This window comes from Paroedura picta, chromosome 18 (genome assembly GCF_049243985.1).
Source record: "Paroedura picta isolate Pp20150507F chromosome 18, Ppicta_v3.0, whole genome shotgun sequence".
In the NCBI taxonomy this organism is placed as follows: domain Eukaryota; kingdom Metazoa; phylum Chordata; class Lepidosauria; order Squamata; family Gekkonidae; genus Paroedura; species Paroedura picta.
The window spans coordinates 244,490-272,359 of NC_135386.1; the positions used below are offsets into that span (position 1 = coordinate 244,490).

General features: G+C 60.6%; 1 protein-coding gene across 2 annotated transcripts; it reads right to left on the minus strand.

Moving 5' to 3' along the window:
- Positions 1-41: 41 nt before the first annotated feature.
- Positions 42-27,819, minus strand: PRTG (protogenin). 2 transcript variants are annotated; one of them, XM_077318224.1, is made up of 20 exons: positions 27,641-27,819; positions 27,184-27,495; positions 19,889-20,033; positions 19,137-19,270; positions 18,813-18,950; positions 18,107-18,265; positions 17,543-17,702; positions 16,928-17,175; positions 16,393-16,557; positions 15,517-15,822; positions 15,164-15,352; positions 8,013-8,108; positions 7,548-7,734; positions 7,090-7,217; positions 6,812-6,982; positions 6,250-6,438; positions 5,850-5,970; positions 5,401-5,566; positions 4,774-4,881; positions 42-4,599 (listed from the first exon to the last, which is right to left on the minus strand). In XM_077318224.1, exons 1-20 carry the CDS (start codon positions 27,711-27,713, stop codon positions 4,225-4,227), a joined length of 3,570 nt encoding a protein of 1,189 aa, XP_077174339.1. In that variant the 5' UTR covers positions 27,714-27,819; the 3' UTR covers positions 42-4,224. The 2 variants fall into 2 exon arrangements, with proteins under 2 accessions (XP_077174339.1, XP_077174340.1); XM_077318225.1 differs by lacking the exon at positions 27,184-27,495 and having other exon boundaries at positions 27,641-27,817.
- Between the last annotated feature and the right edge of the window lie 51 nt (positions 27,820-27,870).

Sequence of the window (27,870 nt, forward strand, 5' to 3'; positions counted from 1 at the left end):
GGAAGGAAACGGCTCCCCAGAGGGAGAAGAAGAAGGCCGGCTTACTAAAGGAAACTTTTATTCAAACTGTGCAATCCATCCGTATTTAGACAGCAGTTCCATAAACATTTTGGCATCAAAACTTCTACCCACTTTTGGCATGACATTTGTGCTTGTCTAAAGAACAAGCCTGTGAGAGGCAGAGAAACACACCAGATTAACATTCACTACAATGCTTATATATATAAAAAAAGGAATTCTTAAAAAAAAAACCACATTATTAAAACATTAAAAAAAGACATTTAAAAGGTACATTCATGATCATGGCAAGTAGCAGCTGCCCTCGTGCCTTGGAATTCGCAGAGCTGATCCCCTGAGTCAAAGATAAAATTAATATAATTCAGCCGCGTTTTCCATCCACTGGACAGGTGCTGCCGCCCGTACAAGAAACGGCAGGAGGGAGTGACGGGGTCCAGAATGCGCCCCCCGCCCGAGAAACACCTCCCCCCCACTCACAGCACAGACGCATCTTTAGAACACAACCGGAAGAAACAAAAAAACAACTTTCTGCACAAGCAGCTGACCCAAAGCACCAAGCAGATGTAAAGGGTGTGCCCCACCACCCCAGCCCAAAAAGTGGGAATTTGGCTGAGCTCATTGGACCCTGTGGAGGAATAGAGCATTCTCTGATCTCAAGGGGAAAGACCTTCGCTTCACTTAGACACCCCCCTCTCCCCTATTTTATCCTCATAACGACCCTGCGAAGGAGACCGGGCCATGCCCTCTGATGCCATTCGGCTGGGGAGGAGGGGGGGGTCACTCTGGCCACCAGCCCAGCTGCAGTTTCTGGGAGGGTGAAGAATGCCTGGGGGGCTCAAGCCGCCTGCCAGGGTGTGTTGGGGCTTCTCCGGGTCACGTCAGGTTCCTAACAGTGGCCATGCACCCGTCACTTACGTGGACCCCTCACATGAGCTCTGGCTTTGGGGTCAACAGAGCATTGGGACCTAGGAGCATCATCTAAGTCGTACTTGCGCATGTGTGTGTGTGTGTGTGGGGGGGGGTAAGCAGGCAATGGGGCAGGAGAGAAAACCTTCCCACCTCTAGACCCTGGGGTCTCTGGCCTGAGTCAATGACCTGTGGGCTGCGATGCACAACCCATTTCTGGTGCCCTGCATGACAGATGCCGCTTCGATGTCTCCCTGGCATCACGGCCATATGCCAGGCGAGGATCAAATTCTCCACACAACACTGACTCCAGAGTTATTTCTTTGGTGTCCCACTGACATCAGTGGGACTACTCTAGAGTGCGTGCTTTGCAGAGATCTGCTTTGGCAGGTAGCCCAAATTCAAATGCCGTGGAAGCCTAAGGAATCCCTCCTCCCCTGGCTGGGAGGGAAAGGAGCACAGAATGGCAGCTCTGCTTGGCAGGCCAATCTGTGTTCCTCCAGGAGAGTGCGGGTGAGACTCCCGTGAGCACCCACAGCCCGGCAGCCCGTCCCAGGGCTCAGCAGAGGTGGAAGGCCCTACTGCTGCCTTCGGGCCCCGGGCCAGGTGGATGAGACCGGTCTGGGTGGGGTGGGGGGCTTATGGGCCGAGAAGGACTGGTTCTAACCAAATGCTATCGCAAAACAAGAAAAACAAGGCCAAGCAACCTAACTAACACGCGCCTCTATGCTGAGGTAGCCTTAAATATCTTTGGTTTCTCCATTTGCTGCTCAAAAGTACTCGAAGGAGCGAGATTTCTCCGGCTAGCGGGGGAGACCAGGCCCAGGCTGTCTGCAGTTAGCGGGGTCTCTCTAGCGCCCCAGCCAAGCCCCACTCTCAGAACGGGCAACAGAGAAGGGGCCATCGGCTCCCTTTCCTTGGCTCAGCTCTGGCAGAGGGAGGCAAATGCAGGCCACGGGCGAGTTACATGCTGGAAGCTGCCATGCTTCTCCCACAGGGCTCTCGAGACTCCGTCCCCTGCGGGCTTTGGGGTCGAGGTGGCAGCGAGGGCCCTGGGAACAGCCCATCCCCCTGCAGCCTTCCTGTCTTTGGCCCAGCAGCACGGAGGATGTCCTTGCAGCACCCGCCAAGAAGGGCTCTCAGAAGGCCAGAACTCCCAGCTAACAAGCCTTTGGAGGAGAAATCGGTCGCCCCGGGCAAAGCAGCTCTTCATCATGAAGCAGCTCTTCATCATTTGACAGCGGCAAGGGTAGGCGGAAGGCTCCCACCACGACCGCCAAGATATTCCAGTCTAACTTCCACTGCATGCTCAACAAGTTTGCCCCACGAGCCCCTCCCCCCTCCCAAATAAATCTTTGGTGAGAAGAATTTCTTTTTCTTCAGCAAGTAGATTAAAAAACAAAACAAAATAAAACATTCTAATACTGGACTGTCATAGAGCTAATTGCCGAAGAAAAGGAAAATATAATTACACTTGGAAGTCTTTGGAACGGTTATTTCAGTTCTTTTTTTTTTTTAAGGTTCATGTAACAATAAGGTAGTTAAAATTGGAATAACTAATCTAGTCAACCAGAGAAGCCTGACCTCTTGGTTCTCTTCTGCTTCTGGTGAGTAGCTACTTATGCAACAAAATGGATTCAAACCTATATTTTTTTCAACTAGCACAATCATCATCCTTTTTTGGAAAATATGCAGCTTTCTTTTCTACAGAAAATTCTTTGGTACAAGATTATTATCATCTTGAAAGCCTTTGTATCAAGACAAGGGGGGGGGAGGTGGGCTTGCCGTGTCTAGCACAGCATTGGGAGACACACTCACACTCACACACACCTGCAGGCTAAACACTGAGAGGAGAGCTCTGCCCGTTCCCCAAAGCCAAAGAAAGGCCCCGTGCTTGAGGGCCCCCCCCCCCCCAGGGCAGCCTCTGGTAATTGGGGCTCCACGGCCCGGCTTTGGGAGAGGGGCCGAGACTCTCCTTCTCCCGCTTAAACATGAAACTACACGCAATACCCTGTCAGTTTGCCCCACCCTGCGGTGAGGCAGCTTAAAAGTCACCAACTGCCCTGAGAAAAGGAAAACAACCACACTGGAGTCACTTTCCACGGAGGTAGTATCGAGGAGGAGGAGGAGGAGGAGGAGGAGTCGCAGGGGGCCAGCAACATTCTGTTCGGCTCAACCTCTGCCTTCTTCCTTCCCGGGCAGCTTCTCTGGAGCGCAGGCAGCCACCGCACGGAGCCAGGCCTTGGCTTGCAGCAACAACGGCCGGAGCGGAGAATCCCGGGCAGAGAGAGGCCCACTGCTCCCGAGCACTTGGGACCGTCCCGTCCACCAGCGTTTAAGGCATCTTTCTGTACTCTGAAGCAACTTCACAAACGTGAACGAAGAAGGCATAAGGCAAAACTGTGATTTCAGAAGACGACACGGAAGGCACCGTTGCAAGGAAGTTGCAGCCAACGTCTGGGGAGCATTTCCCAGGAACAAAATGAGCGCTGGGCCCCCACGGATCCACCACAACCTGGAGGATCACAAGGAGAAGGCACTACTGTCTGAGGCGGGAGGGGGGGAGACATGGACGGTGGGACTCCAAGGACACCCCATCACCCCGGAGGAGGGTTGGGGGGAGTCCCTGTCAGGCTCACTCTCTGCTGGGACCTCTCTTGGCCTCTGGCCAAAGTCCAGCCCAAGCCGAGCAGCCCCCATCCCTCCCCCTGATCTTCTGCAGAGGGGCTGCCCGGCCGGAGCTCCGTAGGCTGCTGCTGCTGCTGCTGCTGCCACAGAAGCTTCCTGGGGGGTCTTCCTCCTCCTCCTCCTGCTGCTGCTGCTACGCTGCCCTCTTCCCTCCCTGAAGACAGAATTTCAGCTGAACAGTTCTGCACACTGACCCATACGACTCCTCCAAGCACAAGCACGCATCCGCACACGACTCAGATCAACGGGGGTGGGGGGGGGAGAGGGAGGGAAGGGACGGGCCGCTGGGAAGCACTGTCCATTCTGTGGCCGAGACCCAGCGCACGGGTGAGGTCAGGGGGCTGGTCTTCGGAGTTTACCACCTGGTAAACTGAGGTAGATAAGTCAGCAAAGGGTGCCTCCCTTTGCTCCAGTGATAATAAACACTTCTTCTTCACCCTCCCCTTTCACATTGTGGAGTAACAAACATTCAAAGCAAGTGAGTTAAACGCCAGAAAGGCCACGCACACCCCGGACAGAAAGGGGGCCCCCCCACAGAAAGCAGGGGGGGGAGGGCTCATTCCCTGTTCATTGTCCTTGAACAGACCCCTCTGCCCCGGCCTGGCTGGCTGCTCAGTCCTGTCCTGGCGGGGGGAGGTGGAAGCAGGCAGGGGGGCCTTGGTCAGGTGGCTCTTTGCAGGCACTCAGGACGGGGCGCAGGGGTGCATGCAGGTCAGCGCCTTCCCAAGAGATGGAGGGGGCAGAGGCAGCCCTGAGCCCCACGGTGAGGGGCAGCTCTTCACTGGACTCGTGAGAGAACCTCCCAGAATCGCCTGTGTCGTGGCTCCCTTCGCTGTTGGCCGAGTGCTCCGTGTCGGCTGCCACGCTGTACGTGGCCTGGTAGCACGTCTGCTGCTCCTCTGCCGGTCTGCAGGGCCGCCCCTTGCCACGGAGAGCGGTGGTGCCCACCTGGCACACGCATGCAGTTTGGACACACTGTCTTTGGGCCTGGAGAGAAGGCAAAGAAGAGAGATGCCCGGCCCCTGATTATACCCCCGGGTTCCAGCACTGGCCCCAAGGGGAGAGGTGGGAGAAGCCCCCCCCCCCCAAAGCAGCCAGAAGAAGGACTCCCCCACCCACGGCCAAGGCCCTCCACTCCCCCCAACCCTCCAGACACAGTACCTCCTGCTCCAGTTTCCTCTCCTTCCAGTCTTGGAAGAACGGCCACTTCTTCTTAGAGCTGTTCTTTGAGATCGGGCCGTAGCTGTCGATGATCAGATCGGTGCCCCCCTGGGAGGGATGGGAAGAAAGAGAGAGGCACCTGGCTGAATTCCTCAGGGAGCCCAGGCAGGCAGCCCAGGGGCCACCCAGGCCAGCACTCTGATCCCCCCCCCCACGGGCCCCTCCAGGAAGCCCAACCGGAGGGGAGGAGGAAGGCCACTGAGGGTCCCCAGCCAGAGGAAGGTGCTTCTTGGGGCACCTGCCCCCACAAATGGGATACTGCTGGGAAAGGTGTTGCCAATGACCCCCCTCCGCACGATTCATCAAGGGGCTTGGGTGCCCTCCCAAGGCGAGGAAGAGCAGAAGAGGGAGGGCCTCGCTGCAGACAGGTGCAAAATGGGAGGAGGAGAGAGAGGAAACCCTCCCCCCTTCCTTATTGCAGGAAAAGAGGGGCCCCAATGAAGCCAGACCCCCAGGATTAACTAGAGAAGGCATTTCTCCATCCTGCTCTGGGGGACACCCCACCCCCACCGCTGCTGCTGCTGGGAAGGCGCAGAGAGCCAGGAGGCTGGTGGGTCATCAAATCACCTTGGTGTCCAGGAAGTTGTTTCCGGCCATCCGTGGCAGGAGCACCTCCTCGTTCTCCACGATGCCCTCCGCACTCTTGGCCGCCCCTCTGTCTCCGCTGGAAGGGAGGCCATTGTGCAGGCGTGGGCTGGAGCCCTGGGGGCCGCTTTTGGGAGCAGATGTCTTCCTGCAGGATGCAAAGGCGGAGGGCAGGTGAGCCAGGGCCAGAAGTAGGGCCTCACAGCCAGCTGCCCCGCAGGGTGTGGAGGGAACCCCAATGCCACAAGGCCACAGTGCCTGGCCTTCTCTCTGGCCTGCTGGGGCAGGGTGCCCTGAGAGGGTGGGGGGGAGGGTGGGAATTCTCTTCTCTCTTATTCATGCCCGACCAGCAGGGGAGCTGATCCAGCCCTCCCCAGCCAAGAGGGCCACCTGGATCATTCTGCTTGCTGCGCCCACGGCCGAGGGCTCACCTGGCTTTGCTGCGGTGGATGAGGATGAGGATGCAGAGCACAATGCAGGTGAGGGCGATGCAGACGCCAGCGATGATGCCCGTCATGGACTTCTGATCCAGTGGGTAGTAGCCGGAGGGAGCTGTGGGGAGGGGAGACGGGCCAGTCAGCCCACGGGCCTGGGCTAGGCGTCCCTCACACCCCCCTTGGGGGAGCCCAGTAGGCTCTCCTCCCACCCTTCCTTCAAAGAGAGCCAGAAAACTCATGTGATTGGCCCCAGTGGGGATTTGAACCCAAGCTGATCCTCGTCCTGGTGCTCTAACCGCTGCACAACAGCGCCCCCTCCTGGTATTCTGGTCAGGAACCATTGGGCTGCTGTTTCCTCTGGGAGGCGGGTTGCTGGCGTCTCCCCCCTGCCCACCTGTCTCAGCAGGGCCAGCCGAATCCAGCCGCTTGGGCCTCTGGTTGGAGGCAGGTGCGGCCTCCGGCAAGACAGCCAGCTCCACAGCACTGGAGAAAGGCCCTTCGCCCGCTTCGTTGGAGGCAGCAATCTGGACGATGTAGACCGTGCCCCCCAGGAGGTGCTCCAGCAGTGCCATCGTGAGGGTGCCTGGAAGGAAGCAGGACGGGCAGCCGGAAGGGTCAGCCAGGGGCCCGGGAGGGGCAGGGCTTGTGCTCTGGGGGACGTGTCTCAGCCCCTGCAGTACCGCCCAAGTAAACGCGAGACCTTCTCCTGTGCCAGGATCCAGCCACACCCCAAGCCCCTCGGCCCAATCCTTCCCTTGCCTGGAGGGAGGGAGGCGGCGGCATCAGACTCCTCCTGGGTTGGGCGTGGAGGGGAGGCGATCCCCATAAGGACAGGGCTGCCCCCACCCCCCACCAACCCTCCAGAAACAGTACCTTGGGGATGACAGAAATGCCAGTGGGTTTATTTCCCCCCCCCTTTCAGGTGTCCCCCTGAGCCACGGCTGCCCTGGGCTCACCTTCTCTGTGCAAGACCTGCCAGTCCCCGGCCACCCAGGCCTTCCGGGAGGCATACAGGATCGTGTAGCGGGAGACGACCGTCCTCTCGCCCTCCGGCGGCTTCCAGGAGACCAAAGCGGTGCCCTCCTCAATCAGAGTCACCTTCACTCCCAGCGGGGGCCCAGAGGGTGCTGTGGGGGAAGCCACACCGTGTCATCGGGACCCCCGCAGCCAGAGCAGCCCTGCAGAGAGGGACGGCACCCAGCCCCCGCAGAGAGGCCCTGGGCCCCAGCCTCACCTTCTGGGAGTGTCGTGTGGTAAAGCACGGGGCTCCAGGGGCTCGACAGCTGGTCCACGTGCAGCCGGACGGCAAACTCGTACTGGGTGCTCGGCTCCAGCCCCTGAACCAGCAGGTGGGTGTCTGATCTGGGGAGGCGGAGGCATGGGGAGGGAGAGCCACGTGACCCCAGGGGCGGCAGGAGAGAGAGAACCGCTGGGCACTGGCCTCCCCAGAGGGCACAGGAGCCCTTGCCTTCCCACTCAGCCCCAAGGCAGGCCCTGCCAGCCACGGGGAGAGCGACTGCAGCCAAAGGCCCCCCCTCCCCCCGTCTGAAGTGTGGCTAGTGCAGCGCATGGCAGAAGGGCCCTTTTCGCCTGCTGCTGCCTCCCCCACCACAGGGGGTGTCACTTGGGAGGGGCCGAGAAGAGGAGGCAACCACTGCACGGAGAAGAGGCAACGGGCAGGAGGATACATACGTCTGGAGGTAGAGGACCAAGGAGGCGTTTTGGAGCCCCACTGGGTTACAGCGGACCGTGTAGTTGATGGCTTGTGCGGAGGTGAAGGCCGGCCGCCCCCAGTGCAGGTAGATGGAAGATGAGGTGTTGGCCTCGGCGTAGAGGTGGTGAGGGGGAGGGGGAGGCGGCACCAGGCGGTCCCGGACAGCTGGGGAGAGCGGAAGAGCAGCAGCTGTGAGGGACCGCAGAGAAGCCGGGAGGCAGCAGGTCCCATGGCCAGGTGACGCAGAGCAGAGGAAGGGGCAGCCTAGCCAAGGGGGGCTCGCTAAAGACCTGCTGCCCTTTGGCCTTGATCCAATCCCCCAACTGGAGGTGTGGTGCCCCCTGAGAGGAGTGAGGCTTCCTAGTGGTCCCCCAAGGGAAAAGCCAGCTGGCTCCAGGAAAGGAGCTGGAAAAGGCCCCCTCTTCCCACCCACCCCGACTTACAGACGCAGCCTGGGGTGCTGACGGTTTGGTCCGCCTGGTAGCCTTCCTCCAAGTTGTTGTAGGCGAGCAGCCGGACATGGTACTTCCTCCGGGGGTCTGGGAAGGCAAGCGGGAGAGCTCACAGAGGAGGCCAGGGAGAGAGGAGGAGGAGGAGGAGGAAGAAGAGAAGCGCCGGGACCCCCCTCCCTCCCTCCCTCCCTCCCTCCCTGCAGAAAACCTCTGGACGTTCCCTCAGGAAGGTCTCTCCCTCCCCACAGCTCTTTGTGATGCTGCCCCAGCCCTACAGCCACCTCCAATAAGGCCCTTTGATCTCTGGGTCTCCGGGGCCGCTAGGGGGCTCTGATCCCCTTTCATCCCTCCCTCCCTCCCACCTCCAGAGCTGCCCAGGCAGCAGGGGCTGCTGTGAAACGCTCGCTCAGGTTGGCCCCCAGGACTTCCCTGGCAGGAAGAGGGCAAGGCTCAGCCTAGCAGAAGCACCATCCAGGGTCTCCCGTTCCCACCAGGGCAGAGTGTTGCCCCTTGTTAGGCCGGACGGAGGGCAGATTTCCTCAGGGCCATGCTGGGGACCTGCCAGCCCACGAAGAAAGGGTGCTCTGGGGAAGCACCCCCACCCCCACCCCAGCAGCACCAGCAGGCAGGACCAAGCAGCCCACAAGAGCCGCCTCCAAACCCTTCCTCGAGAGCTACCGGTCCCCCCCCCCCCCAGGGCTGGCCCAATGCAGCAGCAGCAGCCGCCAGAAGAGCTGCAGGGCCCTCCTCAGGGGTCATGGGGGGGGGGGCTCCATCCCCACGTAGAAAAGGGCTGCTTACAGACCACCCCACCCCCCACCCCCAGCCATTGTCCCCTGTTTGGGAAGCTCCAGAGGCCTTGAGAGGCGGCAGGACGGAGCCAACAGGTCAGGGCGAGATAAAATTAAGAAGGAATCCGAGGTCAGGTGGGGGGGGGGCTGCAGAGAGGCCAGCTGCCCCCACCCCACTGATAAAGAGTGGAGAGGGGCCAACCCTTCCCTTAAGAGCGGCTCACCTCTCCCCTGAAGCCCATGGGGAGGGGCTGTGTGTGTGTGGGGGGGGGGGAGATGCGTTGGCTTTGCACTCATTTCACCCCCCCCCCATTACCTCCCTGGGTTCAGCAGGGAAATGCTGGGTGCTCATAGGATGGGGAGGGGAGGTTTTAGCCCGGCCAGGCGGTTGGCTTGAGTGGGGAGCCCTTCTCTCCGGCCAAATGTCTCCCTCTGCCTTGCCTCGCCTCCTTTGTGCTCCAGTGGGTGTGGGTGTGGGGGGGGGGGATTCCGGCTGGAGAGCTCCTCCGGCCTGCCCTGCCTCCATCCCGCCAGCCCCCTCCACACAATAACCGCCAGATAATTATTCGGGAAGGGGCCCTGCATTGGGGCTGCGCTGACCCCGCAGGTCGTGGCCTTTGACCCGGGCTCTGGGACGAGCCCAACTCTGCTCCCAGCAACAGAGGGGGGGGGGGGGGTCAGGCAAGGGGGGAAGGGTGGGAACAGGAGAGGCCGGAGAAACCCGATCCCTTTGCAATGCACGTCTGAAGTACAGCAATGTAAATACGCCTCAACCCCAGGCCAGGGGCCAGCAGCACAAGCAGGCGGCCGGCCGCGCCGGGCAAGATGCAAGCCTTCCATTGGGACACAAGGACACTTGCTCTGGGCTAATTCGGCAGGGGGTCCTCCAGAACCCTGCTCCTGAGATGCAGGCCCTTGCGCCTCTCCCAAGCCCAATAAGGAGGCTCCCACCCAAGCAGAGTGGGCCCTAAATGGGGGGCTTCCTGGGAGGGGAGGGGCGTCTGGCAGGACTCTGCAGCTGCTCCAGCAGGAAGCCCCCCCCTCACCTTTTGCCTACCCCACCTGGAGGGCAGGGGGAGGTGCTCCCCCAGAACCACATTTTCTGCCCCACAGAGACCAGAGAGAGAGGGGAGCTTAGGAGGAGGCAGCCTACTTATCAGTCCATATCTGCCAAGACGCCACCTTGGGCTGCCGCTCTGGCCAGCCCCTCCCCTCCTCTCCCCCCTCCCCAGGGCCTCCGGACAAGCAGCCCCTTGACCCCCTCCTCCCACTCCTGCAGTAAAACCAACCCTCCTCTTCCCTCCCTCCCTCCCTCCCTCCCTCCTTCCTCCCAATGTCCACCAGCAGCAGCTGGGAGGGGAGCCCTCTGGAGCAGCCTGCCCCCTCCTCTTTCCAGGGCCCCCTTCCAAGCCCAGAAGACAGGCACTGGGATGGGCGAGCTCCCCACAGGGCTGAATGGGGTGGCCAGCTGCTCTTCCAGCCTCTAGAAAGAGGTTAGCCCTGCCAAGCCCCACAGTGGGGTATAAGCAGCTTATGCCCGAAGGAGTCTGCAAGCGGCTTCCCATCGCCTTCCCTTTCCTCTCCCCACACCCCAACCTGGCTTAGGAAAACTGCCTGCAGGGACTGGGCTCTGGGTGCCCTGGGGGGAGACTGTGGCTGGGGGAGGGGGGCTGGCCGTCCCCATCAGCAGGGAAGAGAGGAGACCGGGCACTCCTGGGAGGGGCAGAGGACACCTGGCCTCTTGCAACACGGGACCTGGGGCTGGCACACAAGGAGCTGCAGCAGAACGGCTTCCCCCAGTCCCCGCCTCTGCATCTGGTCAAGCGGCAGGCAGGCAGGCAGGCAGGCAGGCAGGCAGGCAGGCAGGCAGGCAGGCAGGCAGGCAGGCAGGCAGGCAGGCAGGCAGTGGCCCCAGGCGCAAGGCCCCCCCCCCCCCCCCGTCGACCACAGCCTGCCAGGCCCACTATGCACATTTTTACACACTCTGACAGTGGGAATCCATTCAGGGAGCAAAACTTCCCCTCCAGCCATGGAGTAAATTTCCCCTCCGAACTAACATGGCTCAGTGGGGCTGGGGGTGGGCTGGCACTCTGACCCTTTTGTGCCGCAAAATGAAAACACCATCGATCACTCGGCTCGGCTGAGTCCAGCTTGCTCATCTGGCAGGCGGGGAGGGGGGGGGGATGCTTCCCTGCAAGGCGCCCACTGGCCTTTCAGGAGGCCTGGGGGGGGGAGCCAGCCCCAGCAAATGAGCTTTCCTTTCACCATGGGTCACCCTCATGGCCCAAGGCACACCCCGGGAGGCCCCCTGGCCGGATGCTGGCAGAACTGGACCCCTGCTCATCTCCTGGTGGAGCCCCCCCCCGCATGCCTCAAAGAGACTCTGCACATGTTCTAAGGTGCCTGCTCTCCTTCACGTTCTCTACTGTCCCTCACAGATTCCTCCTCACAGGCAATCCTGACTGTCCCTCTAGCACAGAGACATTTGCCAGCTGCCTGTGAGTTCTCTGCAGCCAGAGGTCACCACGTGACCCCAGTCTTCTGGCCTACTCTTTGACCCCTTTCCTCCCTTTTCCCTGAGGAAACTGCTTAAGTGCAGCAGGGACCCCAACTCCACAAGCTGGAGTCACTCCAGCTTCCCTGCATCTGCTGAACAGCATGGCAACTATTCTCCAGGCTTGCCAGGCGCTCAATGGCATGTCTCCTTCCACCAAGAAAACTGAAAGGGGCTTGCTCCATCCTCTGCTGCGGTCAGACTACTCAGCCAGACTAGAAGCAGTTCTGCATTTTGTGGACCACACGGAGATGCTTGTGCCTTAAGCAAAACTGAGCATGTGCAGGTGTGAGATGTTTTTGCACTTATCCAGACAGCGGGAGAACCCTTGAGTCACTTTCTCCTGCCAAGGAAAGATCTGACCAGGTGACCCTCTAACCCTCCATCCTTCCAAGCGAGGACATCGTGGCTTTGGGTCACGTTAACATTACTGAACACAGTCCAGAGGGATGGTTTCCCACAGAAACGTCCACTTCCATTTCAAGGGGGGTTGCGCAGGAGAACAACTTGGTGCATTGCTCCATCCCCCCCACCCCGTGCACGATGGCTCCTGCCTCTTGGCCAGAGATCTTGAAATAATCTGCCTGAGAAGGCCCCTGCAAAGCTGCTTCTCTCCAGCTCCAGTTCCGACAGGGGCCCAACAGCCTCCGGACCCCAGGCTCGGACTGACTACGTGGAGCTCCCTCCAGCTGCAGCTTCACAGGTGAGGCTCTCTGCAGCCTTCCCTGGGTTGGTTCCTCCTTGCACTGAAGTCTCTTTCATGTGCTAATGGCAGCCTTCAGAAAGACCCTCTTCCTTTGATTTGCCCCGATCTTCAGAGACCTCCCACAGCTTCGGCCTCCTCGCATTCAGGGTCTGCGGCTGACACGCCGGGTGATTAATAGACAATGTTGCCTTCATTTCCTTTCGCTCCCTAAGCCATCTTCAAAAGCCACTTGCTTTGCAAACCAGGCAGCGGCAAAGCAAGTTTAATTCTCAGCCGACTGGGCTTCCCGGCCAACTAACCACTCTCCCCCTTCCCCCAAACACAGCCTACCTCCTCCCTGCGAGAAGGAAGGCCGACAGTTAATGTGTAAAAAGAGCCTCCTTTCTATTGAGGACAGGAAACAAGTCCCCACCCCCACCCCCTGCCAGGAGGGAGTTCTCAAGACTTTGGAGGAATTCCACCATCAAAGCGCCCACCGTCTCCTGGGGAAGCCACATGAGCCAGAGAAAAGGCCATTTGGAAAGGGCCAGGCACAGAGGGTCTCCCTCCAGCCCGCCATCTGCCGGGCCCTGGGAGCCAACAAATCCAGCCTGAAGAACAAGGGATGCTGCCTATGATGCTTTCTATGGCCCCTTGACTGCAACCGGAAAGTGGCATGAACACCTTGAAAAAACATTCAACCTCAGCGAAACACTCCTTCATTCCCATCAACCCCCACTGCTCCCTCTGCCAGATGTAGAGCTCCACTGGGCTCCCGGAGGGGGCTGCTCTTGCAATGGCCTCTCTAAAGAGTGGGGGGGGGGGGGAAGAGAGAAAGTGCCTCCACACCCATCCCGTTCATTTAAGGGGGTCTGGTGCAGGAGACTGCTGGGGAAGCAAGGCTGCCCTTGGCAGAAGCCACTCTGCATTGTCCCTCAGCTGGGCTTCTTCTTCTGTCTGCTCAGTCCAGCCATCCAGCAACACGGCAGTCCATCTCTTCTTTCCCAAAACTCCATCTCCTCTGTGCCGTTTCTTCTGCCTCAGGCCACTGTCAGAGAGCAGGGCCACCACCAGGGGAGGGGAGGGGGGCAGAGACTGGAGGTTTCCCAGAGAGCTCCCTGCATGAGGGAAGTGAGCCAGGATGGCCGTTTATTGCACAAACCAGGCATGGCCAAGCGTCTGCTTTCTCGGAAGAGCCGAAACCGCCAGTGCTGAAGTTCCCACAGATGGAAGAGAAAGGGCAGCAGATTCCAGGCCTGTTCCCCAGGGCCAGCTCTTGTGGCACATCCGCGTGTTAACAGGGGCGGGATTTTACACAGGAGCTGGAGGCCGGTCTGTGGGCAAGGGTCTCCTGCCGTGGGGGGGGGGGGGCGGCAGCATAAATACACATAACCAAGAGAGCCAAGCTATTTATTTGAAGAGGGGCAGTCCTCCATCCGGTCACAGCTCTCCTTCCCACTGGCAGGGTCAAATGATTCAGCTCAAAGATAAATATGGGGGGCTCTGAGCAGACAGACCTGGGAGATCCAGGGGGGGGAAGCCCTTGAAACAAGAGCGGCCTGCTGCATGGATGGTGACCTGGGGAGGGAGCAGCCGGACAACACAGCTTCATGGGCGGGGGAGAGAAAGACCTCTTCTACAGAAGCCACTGGTCCAACTTGAGAGGAAAAACACTCCACTTTTTCCCAGTCCAGAATGACGACTATAAAGAGGACACGATAGGAGTTTCTAATATTGGGAAATGAGTAAGCGGGCCTGATTGAGGAAACTGCTCCTCCCTCTCCTGGAACAGAAGCAACTTTGGGCAGAAGCAACTTCAGGATGGACACAAGGAAATAAATGCTTCTTTATGCCCTGGTGCCAGTGCATGGTCACACTGCAGCTAACCAGCAGAACCAGGTTCAGTTCTCCACTCCTCTTCCACATGCAGCTGGGTGATCTTGGGCCAGTCACAGGCCAGTCACATGTTCTGTCAGAGCGGTTCTCTCAGAGCTCTCAGCACCGCCCACTTCACAGGGGGTCTGGTCCGACCCCCTCGTGAGCCTCCGTTCGCCTCTGTCCTTTGGCCTCTAAGCTCCAGTGTGGGACAAGAGGCTGGATCAGGTGGATCACTGGCTGGAGCCAGCAGGGCCCTTGCGATGCTCTCTGACCAATGCAGATTCCTCCATAAGTTCTTTGGTCGGTCCCACCCAGAGTGGAGGACAATCTGTTCCGCCAGGACACGACCACGGGGTTGCCTGTGCTGCCATGGTGGTTCTTTTCTCTGCTCCTTTGCTCCACCAATCTATTATTTTAAGGGCATCTCAAAACACACACACGCACACACGTTTATCACGAAACCTCTGCAGAAAATCAAAAGCCACAGGTGACGTCATGGCCATTGGCCAATAGGTGCCCGTCTACCAGAGACCACACTGCTAAGGACGGAAAGCAAGAGCAGAGACTTTGGGCTTGAACCCCCATTGCCCAGGAGGCCTGTATGGCCCCTTCCAACTCTACGACTGAAACACAACGGCAATAACAAAACTGCCTCTGAACGACAGGAAGAGGCAGTTCCCCCACAACCCAAACACCAGCTGGATTCCCCAGCAGCAGCCAAATGAGACACGCCTGGGGGGGGAGAGAGAAGGGACTGTCTAAAGCCTCTTGAGAAGCATCTTGGCGCTTCTGGTCTGCCACTCCAGGGGGAAACTTTTGCCATCAGGGAATGCTTCCCTCCCACTGACCCAGAATCCAGGCAGCTGGAGGGACATGGGAGGGAAACCGTACCCCTGCTGCACTCCCTGCTTACCTCCCTCCTGGCAGCGGGAGGGTCCGGCTGCCATGCGCTCCCTGCCCGGCGGGACACTTGAGGACAGCTGAAGCAGCAAAAGCCCAACCACCAGAGCAAGAATTTTCTTCCCAAAGATGGGGCCAATTTGGCGCATCCATCATACCGGAACCCATTTGCCCAGAGACAGGACCCAAGCTGCGGGACCCACAGGCCCAGAGGGCACTCACAGGGGTGGGGCGCTTGCTTTTAAAATCCACGTGACCCTGGAAGGTGCTCAGGTCTCAGCCCCGCCCCCCCACACACACACAGAGGGGCCAGGGCCAAGGCCCCCTCACTCACCCAGCCCACTGACGGTGTGCGCGTGCACCCTGGCCTCCAGCAGGATGGGGGCGTTCTCCGGCTGGCCCTCCTCCTTGTAGAACAGCTTGTAGCCCTGCACAGGGGCTGCGTCCCCCAGGTCCGGCTGCCACTTCACCGCAATGGTGGTGCAGTTGAGGGGCTCCAAGTGCAGCTCGGGAGACTTCGGGGCTAGGAGCAGAGCAGAGAGCCAGAGATGTCCCTCCTGACTTCGGAGCACGGAACAGCATAAACCAGGAGAGACTCATTCCCTGGGGCAAGCCACAGACGCCAACCAGGCACGGGAGAACCACACCTGCTCAAACAGACCCCCCGCCACCTCCCCAAAGGCCTACCTCTGACACTCGTGGCCTTCGGGGTCCGGTGGGAAGTCCACAGAGAGGCCTCGCCCCAGCCGATCCGCGTGGCCGCCGTGATCCGGACTAGGTAGACGGTGTCCGGAAGAAGGTTCCGGAGCAGATGCTCGTAGGTGGAGCCGGGGAGCTCGACCTCTTGGGCTGGGCTCTCGGTGCTCCGCCGGAAGGACAGGCGGAAGGAGATTAGCTGGCCACGCCGGTACTTGGCAGGGATGGGCAGCCAGGAGACGAGGATGTCAGTGGGGCTGCGGCTCGTCAGGCTGATCTCAGGAGCTCTCAGGGGGACTGAGAAGAAGAAGAAGAGTTGGTTCTTAGATGCCGCTTTTCTCTACCCGAAGTAGGCTCAAAGCAGCTTCCGTTCGCCTTCCCTTTCCTCTCCCCACAACACACACCCTGTGAGGGAGGTGAGGCTGAGAGAGCCCTGATATTACTGATGATGAAGAAGAAGAGTCGGTTCCTAGATGCCGCTTTTCTCTACCAGAAGGTAGATGATATCCCTGCTTGGTCGGAACAGCTTTATCAGTGCTGTGGTGAGCCAGCTGGCTGCAGGGAATCCAAATAGAAATCCGCACTCCTAACCACTACACCCAGCTGACTCCCAAGCCACAGAGCCGGAGGAGCACAGAGTGGCAAACCCACCTTGCCAGATCAGAAGTCAGAGCTCCTAACCACTACACCCAGCTGGCTCTCAGCATGCCCATGGTGTACCCGGAAGGGCACACAGCCTCTGCCCCCAAATCAGCCTCCCGTGAGCTTGGCATCTGAGACTCAACCCCGCCGCCCCATTCTGGCTTCTACCCGGCCTCTCCCCTTCCCCCGAGGAGCCCCTCTCTGCCTCCAGCACACCCCACTTGCCATCTTCCAGGGTGGGCTGTGTCACGTGGTCAGACATCTGGCTGGCCCCCATGGGCACGTAGGCCACGATGTAGAAGGTGTAGTTGCTGGCGGCCTCCAAGTCATCGATGATGTAGTGGGTGGTGTCGTTGCCAAGGACCACTTGGTACTCTTCGTTGTTCAGGCCTGGAGGGCAGAGGCAGGAAAGCCCAGGTGGGCATCACTGGCCCCAGCCACGGGAGGGGCCCTGGCAGGGCCACGCACAAGATGGGAGCCACAGGCTGCATCCCCACCTTGGAGGGAGATCCACAGGACGGGTCTGGGGCCACCGCCCTTTGGACAGGTTGCCTGACCGGGATGGGCCACTCCTTCAAGGGACTCCATCCCACATGACCCTCCCCCAGCAGCAGCCCCCAGCAGCAGCAGGGCACTCCGCAGACCCCGTGCGAGCCAGAGAGGTTGCTCACAGGCCTCCCACCCAACATGCAACGACAGCCCGCAAAATTTGATGGGGGACGGGGGCTTTCCCCCAACGTTACAAAGGCCAGCCGCTTACCTTCCGCTTTCATGTAGTGGACAGAGTAGGCGATGACTTTGTCCGAGTTGTACCGCGGCCTCTCCCAGGCGAGCAGGATGGCCGAGCTGGACACGGTCTCCGCGTGGACGTTGCAGGGGGCGCTGGGCCGGTCTTCGGACAGGACCACCGTCAGCCGCGCCCGCGCCAGGACCGAGCCCTGACTGTTCTCCGCCAGGCACTGGTAGATGCCGTCGTCCTCCGGGATGATCTGGTTGATCACCAGCTTACTGGAGGGGGAGATGAGGAGCAGAGGGGTTTTCTTTTCAGGCGAGGCTCCGGGGCAGGGACTCTGCCCGCGCCAGGGGGAGGCTCGGACCCCACCCAGAACACCACAGATCTCCCAACGACTCAGGCGGGAATGCCACCGGGCAGCTGTGGGGGCCTCCCCCCTCGATCAGAGACGTGGCACTCGGGAGGGAAATCCTGAAAAAGACAGATACGCCCCCCCCCCTACACGTGTGCCCCAATCCCAGCACAGCTCGGACCTGGAGGAACGAGAATGGGATGCTCTGCCCCCTCACGGCCCCTCCCTCCCTCCCTCCCTCCCATGGGCAGGCCCCCCCTCCACGCAGCCCCCCCCCCGCCCGCCCGCACCTGTTGTACATCTTGATCCTGCCATTGGAGTGGACCTTCCGCCCGTTCTTCAGCCAGGTCACCCTGGGGGGCGGGATGCCTTCTGCCTGGCACGCAAAGCGGGCAGTGCCCGCCCGAGGCCTCGTCAAGCTCTCCGGCCATTCCACAAAGTTAGGCGGAGCTGCGGGGGAGGGGAGGGGAGGGGGGGCCCACACAAGAGTCAGGCTCTGGCTGCCCCACTGCAACCCCACCCCACACACATCCTGCAGCATCAGAGTGGCTGCTTTAAATCAAAAAGCGCCCCAGGAGTTCGGGTAGGCAGGGTGCCCGGGAAGGGGGGCAGCGGATTCTAGGCCGGAAGCAGCACTCCCCCCCCCCCCACCACCACCAGTGTGGCAGGGAGGAGGAAGAGGATGCCTGGCCAGTCACCATGACCCCCCCCCCCAGAAGTTCCCTCTGGGCCGGCCGCTTGGGGGCTTCAGCCCACGGCCCCTCGGGGTCCCCTGGGTCAGGCTCCAGGCCTGCTGCTGCCCCCTCAAGCGCCCTCCTCCCACGCCCAACTGGGGGGTTTCAGGGCTGACTCACCGAGCACCCCCAGAGTGGCCACCGCCGTGGTGAAGTTGCGCGTGCCGGGGATCGTTGCCCGGCAGACGTAGGTGCCGGCGTGCTGCACTTTCACGTCAGAGATCACGAGGTTCCCGTTGCCCAGAACCCGGGTGTTGAAGACGTCGATGGACTTGTGGTCTGGGCAGGGGGGTGGGGTGGGGGAGGAACAGTTCAGGGGGTGGGCCCACGGCCGGGGGGTCTCACCCCTCCCTCCTCCCGTGGGTTACCCACCTGGCCTAGCACAGCGTTCCTCAGGGCTACTCGGCTCTTTGCATGCCTCCTTTGACACTGAGCACCCCCAACCCCCACCTTCGTCGTGCTACTGGGGGGGGGGGGCTGCGGGACCTTCGGCATAGTGGCGGGAGGGTCCCAGGGAGGCGGCCTGCCACACGTGCTCCTCTCCGGAGGAATCCCTTTGCCCGTCAGCCATGGAACTACAGGGGGCTATTTAGGATTCGGGGCCCTGCTGGTGCAGTGGCCAAGCGGGAGGAGTGTGTGGCCACAGGCAGCTCCAAGGAAGTTTCCCCCTCCTCGGCCAGGATAGCCCCAGAGAGGAGAGCTGAAGCCCTTCTGCCGAGCCGTGGGTGGCCCCTGGGGCCCCCGGTCCACCCTCACCAATGGTCCTTGCCTTCCCTACCAACGCCACCTTCCTTTGGGCGCACCGGGACCACAGAGCCAGACTCACCTAGGCGACTCCACGAGACGATGGGCCTGGGCTGCCCCGTGGCCATGCACTCAAAGACGACCGTCTGGTGGACGGAGGCCGTCACGTTCTGTGGTCCAGCCACAATGACCGGCTTGTGGAAGGGCTTTGCGGGCGAGGCTGAAGGGAGGGGAGCAGGCACAGCTCAGCGGGGCCAGAGGCAGGGCCCAAAAGTCCACACCTCTCAAGAGCAGAGCAGGTGGGGCAGGGAGGCCCAGGCTGCAGGTGTGCCCGGCCCCCACACCCGCGGAGGGCACAGCGGAAGGCACAGAAGCCTGGCCCCCTGGAGCCGCAGCGCCTGCATACCTGGAAGCACGGTGAGCGTGGCCTCTGTGCTCTTCCGCCGGTTGGCCAGGGTGGTGGCAACACAGCGATAATTCCCAGCATCCTTTGGCTGCACGTTGTAGATCTGCAGCACTCCTGAGGGTAACGCAGTAATTCTGGAGAAGGAGAAGGACCAGGCCAGGAAGGGTGGAGGGAGAAGCCGGTAGGCAATTTATAAGACACACCTGCTTGTGTTCCAAAGCACCAGTTTAAAACCTTCCCTGGTATTTTGGCCCTTATTTTCTGGACTCCCTGCGTCACTCGTGACCACATCTCACCCGATGGAGGCCCTGCCCACGGAATGGTTCCTGCCCACGGAGTCTACAGAGAAGCTCTGAAGACAGGGGAAGGAAACCTCCAAAGACCACCCACCCCCTGTGCCAGGAGGCAGCAGACACCTCCATGCCCCAAGCGTTGATGCCAGACTTCGGGGGCCACCCCAAACACCGGGGCTGTTCTGAGGGTCTTACGTTCTTCATCTGAACTCACGCCCTACTGGGGAACCAGCAGAGGGTCAGGAACCACACGCGAGCCCAGAGCCAGCAAGACCCCCGTGGAGCCCTCCCCGTGGAGTCCCACAGAAGCCCCGGCCCCTTTCCCCCACGGGCTGCAGCCTAACTCACTGGGGCACCCCCATGGATGGAACAGGCAACCTGCGCGGACCTGGTTGGAAGGAGGGCAGGAGAGAGACCCACACAAGGGGGAACAGCAGGGAAGAGGGCCCCGGTCCCCACCTGTCCACAGCCACAGGCAAGGCTGTCCGGTTGACCTCCCAGGTGATGACGGCCGGAGGGTTGGCAGGGATCCTGCAGGCAAACCGGGCCATGCCCCCCTCAGGGACCTCTGCCGGAAGGGGCTGCACTTCAAACGCAGACATGGCTGGAAGAGAAGGGTGGAGAGACTGGGAGGAGCCCTGGAAAGGTGTTTCTCTGCCCCACACCGCCTCCACTCGGGCCCCACCAGAAGGCCAGCCCCACCAGGCACCTGAGGGCACCCCCCCCCCACCCCATGCACAGTGGCCTCTCTCCGTGTTCCCTGAGGCAAGCCCCGAGGACTGCAGTCTCTCTCTCTCTCTCTCTCTCTGAGCATGTGCACTGCCACCCCCACCGGGGCCAGGAAGAAGCCCCCCACCCACCCTGCAGAGAGAGGAAGACGAGCCCTATAAGGAGAACGCCTGGCATTCGGCAAACGGAAGAAACCAGGCACTCCCAGGGGGCACCCCAGACTGTCTGGGAACTCGGGCCCTTAAAAATGCCCAAAGTGAACAGGATGGGGGCAGGCTTGTCCCACAAAAGCCACAAGGTGTGTGCTGGGGAGGCCTCCCTGGAACATCTGTGTCCCCCCCCCGCACACACACACACACAGACCTACATGGGCAAGAGGGGCCTCTGAGGCCAGGAATCCCAAAGGGGATCTTGCTGCCAAATCCAAGAAAAGCCCCAAGCCACAGGCTTCCCTTCCGGGCCCTCCTGCCCTTCTCCTCTGGGGCACCCATTTTGCCTCCCTCCCTCCCTCCCTCCCTGCTGACAAACTGGCTGACCCCCCACCCCCACCCTGGATGGATGGAGAGGCCGGAGGAATGCTGGCTGCCCCTCCGCATTGTCCTGCAGCCACTGGGGCCGCCCTCCCCTTTGTGCTGGGAGAGAACCTCCTAAATCTTCCTTTGATGGGAGGGCCGATTAAGGCAGAGCCATGCAGGGCTCCCCTGACCCAAAAGCAATCCCCCCTCCCTCCCTCCCTCCCAGGCAGCCAAATGAATAGCCCTCCCCTCCCCCCTGACAAGCCCTCGGCAGAAGAATGCAAAGCTGGACCCCGGAGCCAGCTGCTCCTCTCCTCTCCGGCCAGGACCAAAAGCCTCCCTCCCTCCCCCCAGTCCACTGACCACTGGCCAAAGCAGGACAAAGCCCACCCCCCATGCCTCTGAATAGCTTGCTTTGGGGTCCCAGAGGTCAGCCCGCAGCCTGGCAACCACCTTTCCTTCCTGAGTGGGGGCGTTAGCCGCCCCCCACCACGTCCTCTTCTGCCGCACAAGGAAAGCAGGGCTGCAAGACCCCTCTGAAGGCAGGGGAGCCCCCCCCCCAATGCCTCCACCCAGCAGCAGGACCCTTGGCTCCTTCTTCCCCCCCTTGGGGCCACCAAGAGACCCTGGCCCGCCTTTGGCAGGGAGGGGCCCTGATTTTGTTTATTCCGTGGTCACTTGTGGCCCTGAAGACACCTCCGAAAAGTTGGACGTTGTGGTCCAATATGGTGCATTTTGGAGCTTGAGTTAATTCACCCTAGAGCAGAGGAGTGATCAGCAAAGGGCTATGCCTTCCTTAAAGGGGGGGCAGAAGAATCAGAGAGTGGAAGGGGTCCCTAGAGGCCATCTAGGCCAACCCCCTCAACTCAAGCATCCCTGATAAGTGGGCATCCAGCTGCTGCTTGAAGACGGGCCAAGGCCACCGATTAACAGCTCCACCACTCCAGCTCTCAAATAGGTTTTCCCTCATATCCAGCGGGCACCTTTCTGCCCATGATTTCAGCCCCCTCTTCTCTGCTGCCCCCAGGCAGGGCTCCCTGGCCACTCCCACTCCCAGCCCGGTCAGTACTTCAAGAGAACAACCCTGCCACCCCCTCTTCTCCAGACTGGACATGTCCTGGTCCCCCCCCCGCCCTCCCAGGCAGGGCTCCGTGGGCGCACTCTGCAAAGTCTCCCTGAGCATCAGCCTAAGCATTGGTCCTTGCTGAAACCTGCTTCAGAACCACACCTATGCCTGGCTTCTTTGAGCACCCAGCCCCGTAACTGGCAGCAGAGCCTCACTCCCGGATTGGATTCAGTCAGAAGGGACAGAGAGGACCCCTCCCAGTGCGGATCCCACCCAGCATCTCTCCCCTGGGATCCTCCTCCTCTCCTCCCCCAGAACAGGAAGCCATCAGCAAGGGAGGCAAGGGCTATGCTCGATGCAGGGATCGGGACCCGCACGCACATTCAGCAGTCAACCAGGCAGAAGGAATCCTAAAAAGCCACCGAGATGTCGGCCTTTCTTCCCTCCAGCACAGCAAAAGAAAGTGGCGACCTCTGACCTGCACCTCGGCTGCCCAGAACGTCCACGCCCACGAAGGGGCAGAAATCAATATATGCAATTAATCCCACCAACAATTATGCAGGGCCCAGCGCGCTCACATTGTTTCCAGGGGCAGCATATTGTGCCTCTGGATGTGGGGCAAGCAGCTGGCTCCCCCCCCCCCCCACATACGCACCCGTCTTTTACTCAGCAGTCTTCATGGCAGGGATCCAGCCCTTTGCCCGGGCAGCCTGTTTATGGCTTAACAACCTCTGCCCCATCAGGGGAGGCAGGCTTGGGTGCAGCTACTCCCACAGCCTTCCCCCGAGGTTGCCTCCTGGCCCTGGGATTCAGAGGTTCCCATCAGTCACCTTGGCTAGTAGCCACTGATGGGGCTAATTCCTTTCAAAAGCTTGTGTATTCCTGTGGCCTTCCCTATATCCTCTGGCAGCAAGTCCCCCCTGTTAATCGCTGTCTGTAGAAAGCAGATTCTCTCTCCCTGAGCCCTTTTCCCCGCTGACTTCATTGGGCATCCTTGAGTTCCAAGAGAAAAGAAAAACAATGTTCTCGACCCCCCCCCCTGCTATTTTAGACTTCCATCGTTTCCCCTGAAGGTAGCTGTAGAACCAGCCTACCCCCCCCCACAGGGAGGGGGGCACACCAGGTCACCTTCTGGTCAGCCTGGGCTTATTTTCTTAAGCAGACATTTGTGCCCCCCCCTGCCCCAGGATGCCCCATCTTATCTAGTGATTGCATTTAAACCAAGGCAACAGAGGGATGAGGGGGCAGCCAGAGGGGGGGGGATTCCAGGGCTCCTCTCCAGAGCACAACAAGCAGCAATCAATGCCCACCATTTTTCTCTAAAGAAGCCTAACCAGGGAGTGCCTGCTTGACATTCATGAGACAAATGTGTTTCTCATCACTACCGATGTCACAGGCACTGGACAATCCTCCGCCCGGCACGTCCAGCTGTAAGAGACGCACTGGCTGGAGCAGAAGAAGGACCAGCAGGACTGAGTGGCCACATGTTGGGAAAACCAAGCCACTGGCAGAAGAGCAGAGCCTTCTGGGTCACCAAGGAATGACCTGAAGAATGGCAGGGGGGCGGCGGGGGACTCACGAGGCTTTTATTCGGGAACCAGAACCCTCAGAGAGTGACGGGCCTGGGGAGAGTCAGGTGCCCACAATCCAAACAAAAACTCTGGAAGGAAACTTGAGAGCAATGGGGCAGCCGGCCTTCCAGGCCAGGCCCTTCGCTGGGACCCCAATTCCTGCCTCTGCACGGAGGAGGAGGAGGCCTGCTGCTCCTTGGAAGCCTCCTTTCTCTCTCTGGGGCCTTTAATGGTTCCGCCCCCCACCAAGGGCTCAGCTGTTACATTGAGGAGAGGTGAAAACAAGAGCGGCAGGCAGGGGAGAGTGGCGGCCCAGCTCTCTCTCTCTCTCTCTCTCTCTCTCTCTCTCAGGCTGGCGGACAAAAGGGGGCCCTGCCTGGCGGCCTTCTGACCACTGCGGTGAGAAAACACAAGTGGAGGGAGAGAGAAACACCCTTGGCTTCCCTCCCCCCCACCACACGTAGGCTGGACAGCCGCCTGCCGGTCAGCCTTTCCAGCACAGCCAGAGGGAGTCCGGGACCCTCTCACTGGCAAGCTGGCTGCATCAGGGGCATCCCAAGAGACGATGCCAGGAAACCTCACTTCCCCGGCCAGCATGTTCATGCAGTGAGAAGCTGCCTGGCGGGGTCCCCCAAGAGCTGCCTGAGTTCAGCTGCCCAGTTGTCACGTCTGCCCTGCCCTGCCACCTTCTTGCTGGCTCTGGGCCATCCCTCTCCCCGGGCTCGCCAACAGCAGCACACTCATCTTCCTGGCAAGCCCAGGACCCCCTGGACAGGAAGGCCGACAGGAAAGAGGTCTCTGGACCCCAAACAGCCAACCCAACGATGCTCCTGAGCCCAACAGAGATCACACACTCACAAATGCCCCACTGCCCCAGGCTGTTTTGCCTGCTGGCCAAGGTTGCCAACTGACTCCCCCAAAGGCACTGTTTGCGTCTCGCGCCACGTGGAAATGCATTGCGCAGGCCTGCAGTTGTGGCATGCTATTCCTCCCGGTGAGAATCAAGGCCTGACCCCAGAACCTTCCGGGTGGCCAAGATCCCTGGGCAAACCCCTGCAGGTGTAAAACCAGCGCTTCTGAGTGACAGGGCCTTCCCTGGGGTGGTCCCACGTGGCACCAATCTGAATAGCCTTTCAGCGGCTTTTCTCCCAAGCGCTTCCCCTGACGCAATTCAGCAGGGGCCCAGATTTTATCCTATTTCTAGAAAACCTTGACTGACTTCAGCCACCACCAGAGTTCTGCCCTGCAAGGCAGGACAGAAGGTCGAAGTGAACTGAGTCCCCTGCAGCCTCACGAAACTTGTTTCCCAGCAAGCACACTCCCAGCCCACCCAGCTCCACCAAGCGGTGCGAGAACCCCTGATCCACAAAGGACGAGCTGCCAAATGCACACACCGGATCGCGCCTGAGCCCTCGTGGTGATTGGCTGGTGGCCGAGTCCTCTGGCTGATCTCCCGGGGTGAGCATGCTACCAGGGAGAGCAGCCTCCCTGAAGGAAGAGAGGGTCTCGGAAGGGCCTCAGACAACTACCCTGGCTGGCGCTTGCCAAGATGAACTCTGCCTTATTTCACAGCCCTTCCTCCTTCACACACCAGAAAGAGCACTCATTATATACTCTACCTTCCTGCGGTTAGGAAGCAGAGCTCAGCCCCCAAACCCATTGATTTTTTTGGGAGGCCTCCATCCCCCGAGAGCACAGCAGATGTGGGGATAGGGGGGGGGGGTGTCTCTGGTCCCCTCCTCACCCCACTGTCACACGCAGGCAACTAAAAGCCCCCAATAACACAGCCCCCCTCCAGCAACTTGTCTTGCCGTTCGGACAACCTATGAGAAGATTTGGGGCCACAGAACCGGGTACCCTTGGGAGGGCTCTCCCCATCCTGTTCAGACTGTTTTGGCTTTTGTGTGACCTTCCTCTCCCCCCTTCCCCTCAAACAAATCTCTGTCCTCAGCAGCACCCAGGTGTACTTCAGGGGGCTCCTGGAATCCTGCCAGCCCAAGAGGGACCCCCCCCCCCCCCGTAAGCCTCCCAAAGAAAACAGGGGAGGTGGGAGGGAGGAGAGAGCAGAACGCCCCACTTGCCCTGCATGGGACGCAGCAGCAGCAGAAGACCCCTCTCAGCCCCACCAGCTCTTTTCACCCCCAGAAGAAGAAAAGGGAAAAGCCAGCAAGGGGGTGGGTTTGGAGGGGGGGGAGAGAACTCCTCCTCCTCCTCTTCTTCTTCCAGGGAAGAGAGGGAATCTTTTGTGGCTGGCCAGGCCTGGGGGGCCTCCAGGGTGAGGGGCCCATTTGCATCTCCGGCCTCCCTCCAGAACAATCCACTGGGGGAGGACATGAAAGGACTGGCCACTGAATGAGGGTCATCTGCTCTTTATCACAAGGCTAAGCCTCAGCCCAGCCGGTTTCTAACCTTTTAACCCAGGGGATTCTTCATTTGCACATGAATCAGGGCAGGCAGCCTCGCCAGTCCCTAACTTTCCCCCAAATCAGGGCCCAGATCTCCAGGTCAATCAGGCACAGGACTCAATTAGAGGACAAGCTCCCCACAAGCTGGGAAAGTGAACATTCTTGCCCCCTGTTGCTTTCCATCACTGGCCTGGGTCCCCCCCCCCCAAAAAAAAAGACAGGAAAGGAGAAGAAGGGAGAAAGAGCTGTCCCGACCCCCCCCCCACTCCACCTGCCTGCTCTTTGCAGGGGCCTCTTCAGTCCTGGTGTTCTCCAGAGCCCTAAAACCCCCTTTCCCTTTGCCACTAAATACGGGCAAGCCACACATGCCTCTTCTGAGGACCCAGCAAAACAGGAGTGGGAATTCTTTTCTGAGCCATGGGGCAGCATAGCCAGCCCCACTGAGCCACACACAGCCTAGAGGGGACCCAGAGCTGGGAGGGCAGGAAGCCTCAGCACAGAACCCACTCAGGTAGACCAGGCCTCAGGCAAGTGGGTCACTGCCGCCTTTCCCAGGCTGTGGCTGCAGCCCCACAGTGGCTCTGGTCGCTTGGTGTGCATGCATCTTGCTATGCCATAGTGGAAACAGCGGAAGAGGGGCCTGGGGCCTTCCCTCCTCCTCAGGCTGGATCCCCACGTGCTTTGCCATGCTCCTTCCCCAAGATGACTGCTTTTCCTTTGCCACCTTCCAGCTAAGACAGAGTTCATCAGGGACCACGGAGGCACGCCTGCCACAGAATTTTTGCAGCCACAAACGGGATAAGAGCAACCAAACTGGATCCTTGCAAAAAATGGGGCACTGCACACAAAACACAAGGCCTTTGCCTCCAAGACACAGAGCTCGGCAGGGGGAAGTGGGCAGAATGGCAACACACCAAATCCATAGAAGCAAGAGATGGGACCTGCCTAACCAAGCCTGGCCTGAGAACAAGCCTTCCCAAGAAGGCCAGGCGGAAACAGGCCTGGTTCCCAGCCACAGATATTGCTTGGTACGCACACCAAAAGAACCCTCAAAATACTGTGACTTTAAGGCCACAGCCTAAGAGCCCCCCCTCCAACTCCAAATTCTCAGAAACCGGCTCCAGGTCGCTCTAGGAAACACAGAGAGTCGCCCAAAGTTTTAATAAACTGATTTTAAGATCTTAAGATGGGCTTCCAAACCCTGACAAGAAACGGTGAACAAATTAATTGTGTGGAAAGGAGATTCTGGGATGCTGGGGAGCCTGGCAACAGGGCGGGAGGGAGGGGAAGATGGGGGGGGGGTCCTATCCCTCCAGACGGTGGGCCTCCTCCCTTGGGGAAAAGCCAGGGCCAACAGTGCCCCCCACCCCATCTCCCTGGCTGAGGGGTGAGGCCTGTGGCGGGGCCATTTAAACTGAGGAGGGAAAGGGGCGCCTCACCACCCCGGCCCCGGTCGTCGGGCACTTACTGGCGAGGGCGAGGCGGGCCCTGTGGCTGAGGAGGGCGCCGTGCTTGCCGAGGGCCAGGCACTGGTAGAGGCCCTCCTCGGCGGCGCCCTCGACGGCGCGGATGTGCAGGGAGCCGTTGGGCAGGGCGCGGAGCCGCTCGCTCTCGCCCACCTTCAGCCCGTTGCGGAGCCACGTCAGGGCCACCGGGCCCTCGCCGCCCGCGCGGCACTCCAGCACCGCCGACGCCGCCCGCGCCACCGTCGCGTCCTGCGGCTCCGACACGAAGAACAGCTCGCCGCCGCCGCCGCCGCCGCCTCCCGAGCCCCGCGCGCCTGCCGGGGACACGGACAGAGAGGACGCCGTGAGGAGAGGCCAGGCCAGGCGAGGCGGGCGCCCGGAGGCTCCCCAAACCCGGCCCGGCCCCACGGAGGGATGCCCCACGGGAGCACGTGCCGGGGAGGCGGCGCCGCTGCTTACCTGCGACGGAGGCCAAGAGCCGGACGAGGAGGAGGAGGCGCAGGAGGGCCGGAGGCTGCCGTCGGGGCGCCATTCAGGAGGAGCAGCGGCAGGGGCGGCGCAGGCGGTGGCTCTCGCGGGGCATGCTCCCTCCTCCGCCGCCGGCGCGCCGAGACTGGCTGCCCAGGACCCCGGACGGCCAGCGGCGCTGGGGGGCGCCCCCTCCTCCCGGCCCCGCCCACGGACGCCCT

Bases quoted from the DNA above. Each gene is read 5' to 3' on its own strand.
- PRTG (XM_077318224.1), bottom strand. From the start codon at position 27,713: ATGGCGCCCCGACGGCAGCCTCCGGCCCTCCTGCGCCTCCTCCTCCTC. The intron at 20,034-27,183 runs GTAAGTGCCCGA...CTTCTCTTCCAG, and splicing joins GGCCCGCCTCGCCCTCGCCA to CCATGTCTGCGTTTGAAGTG. The intron at 7,218-7,547 runs GTATGTATCCTC...CCGCCTCCCCAG, and splicing joins TTGGTCCTCTACCTCCAGAC to ATCAGACACCCACCTGCTGG.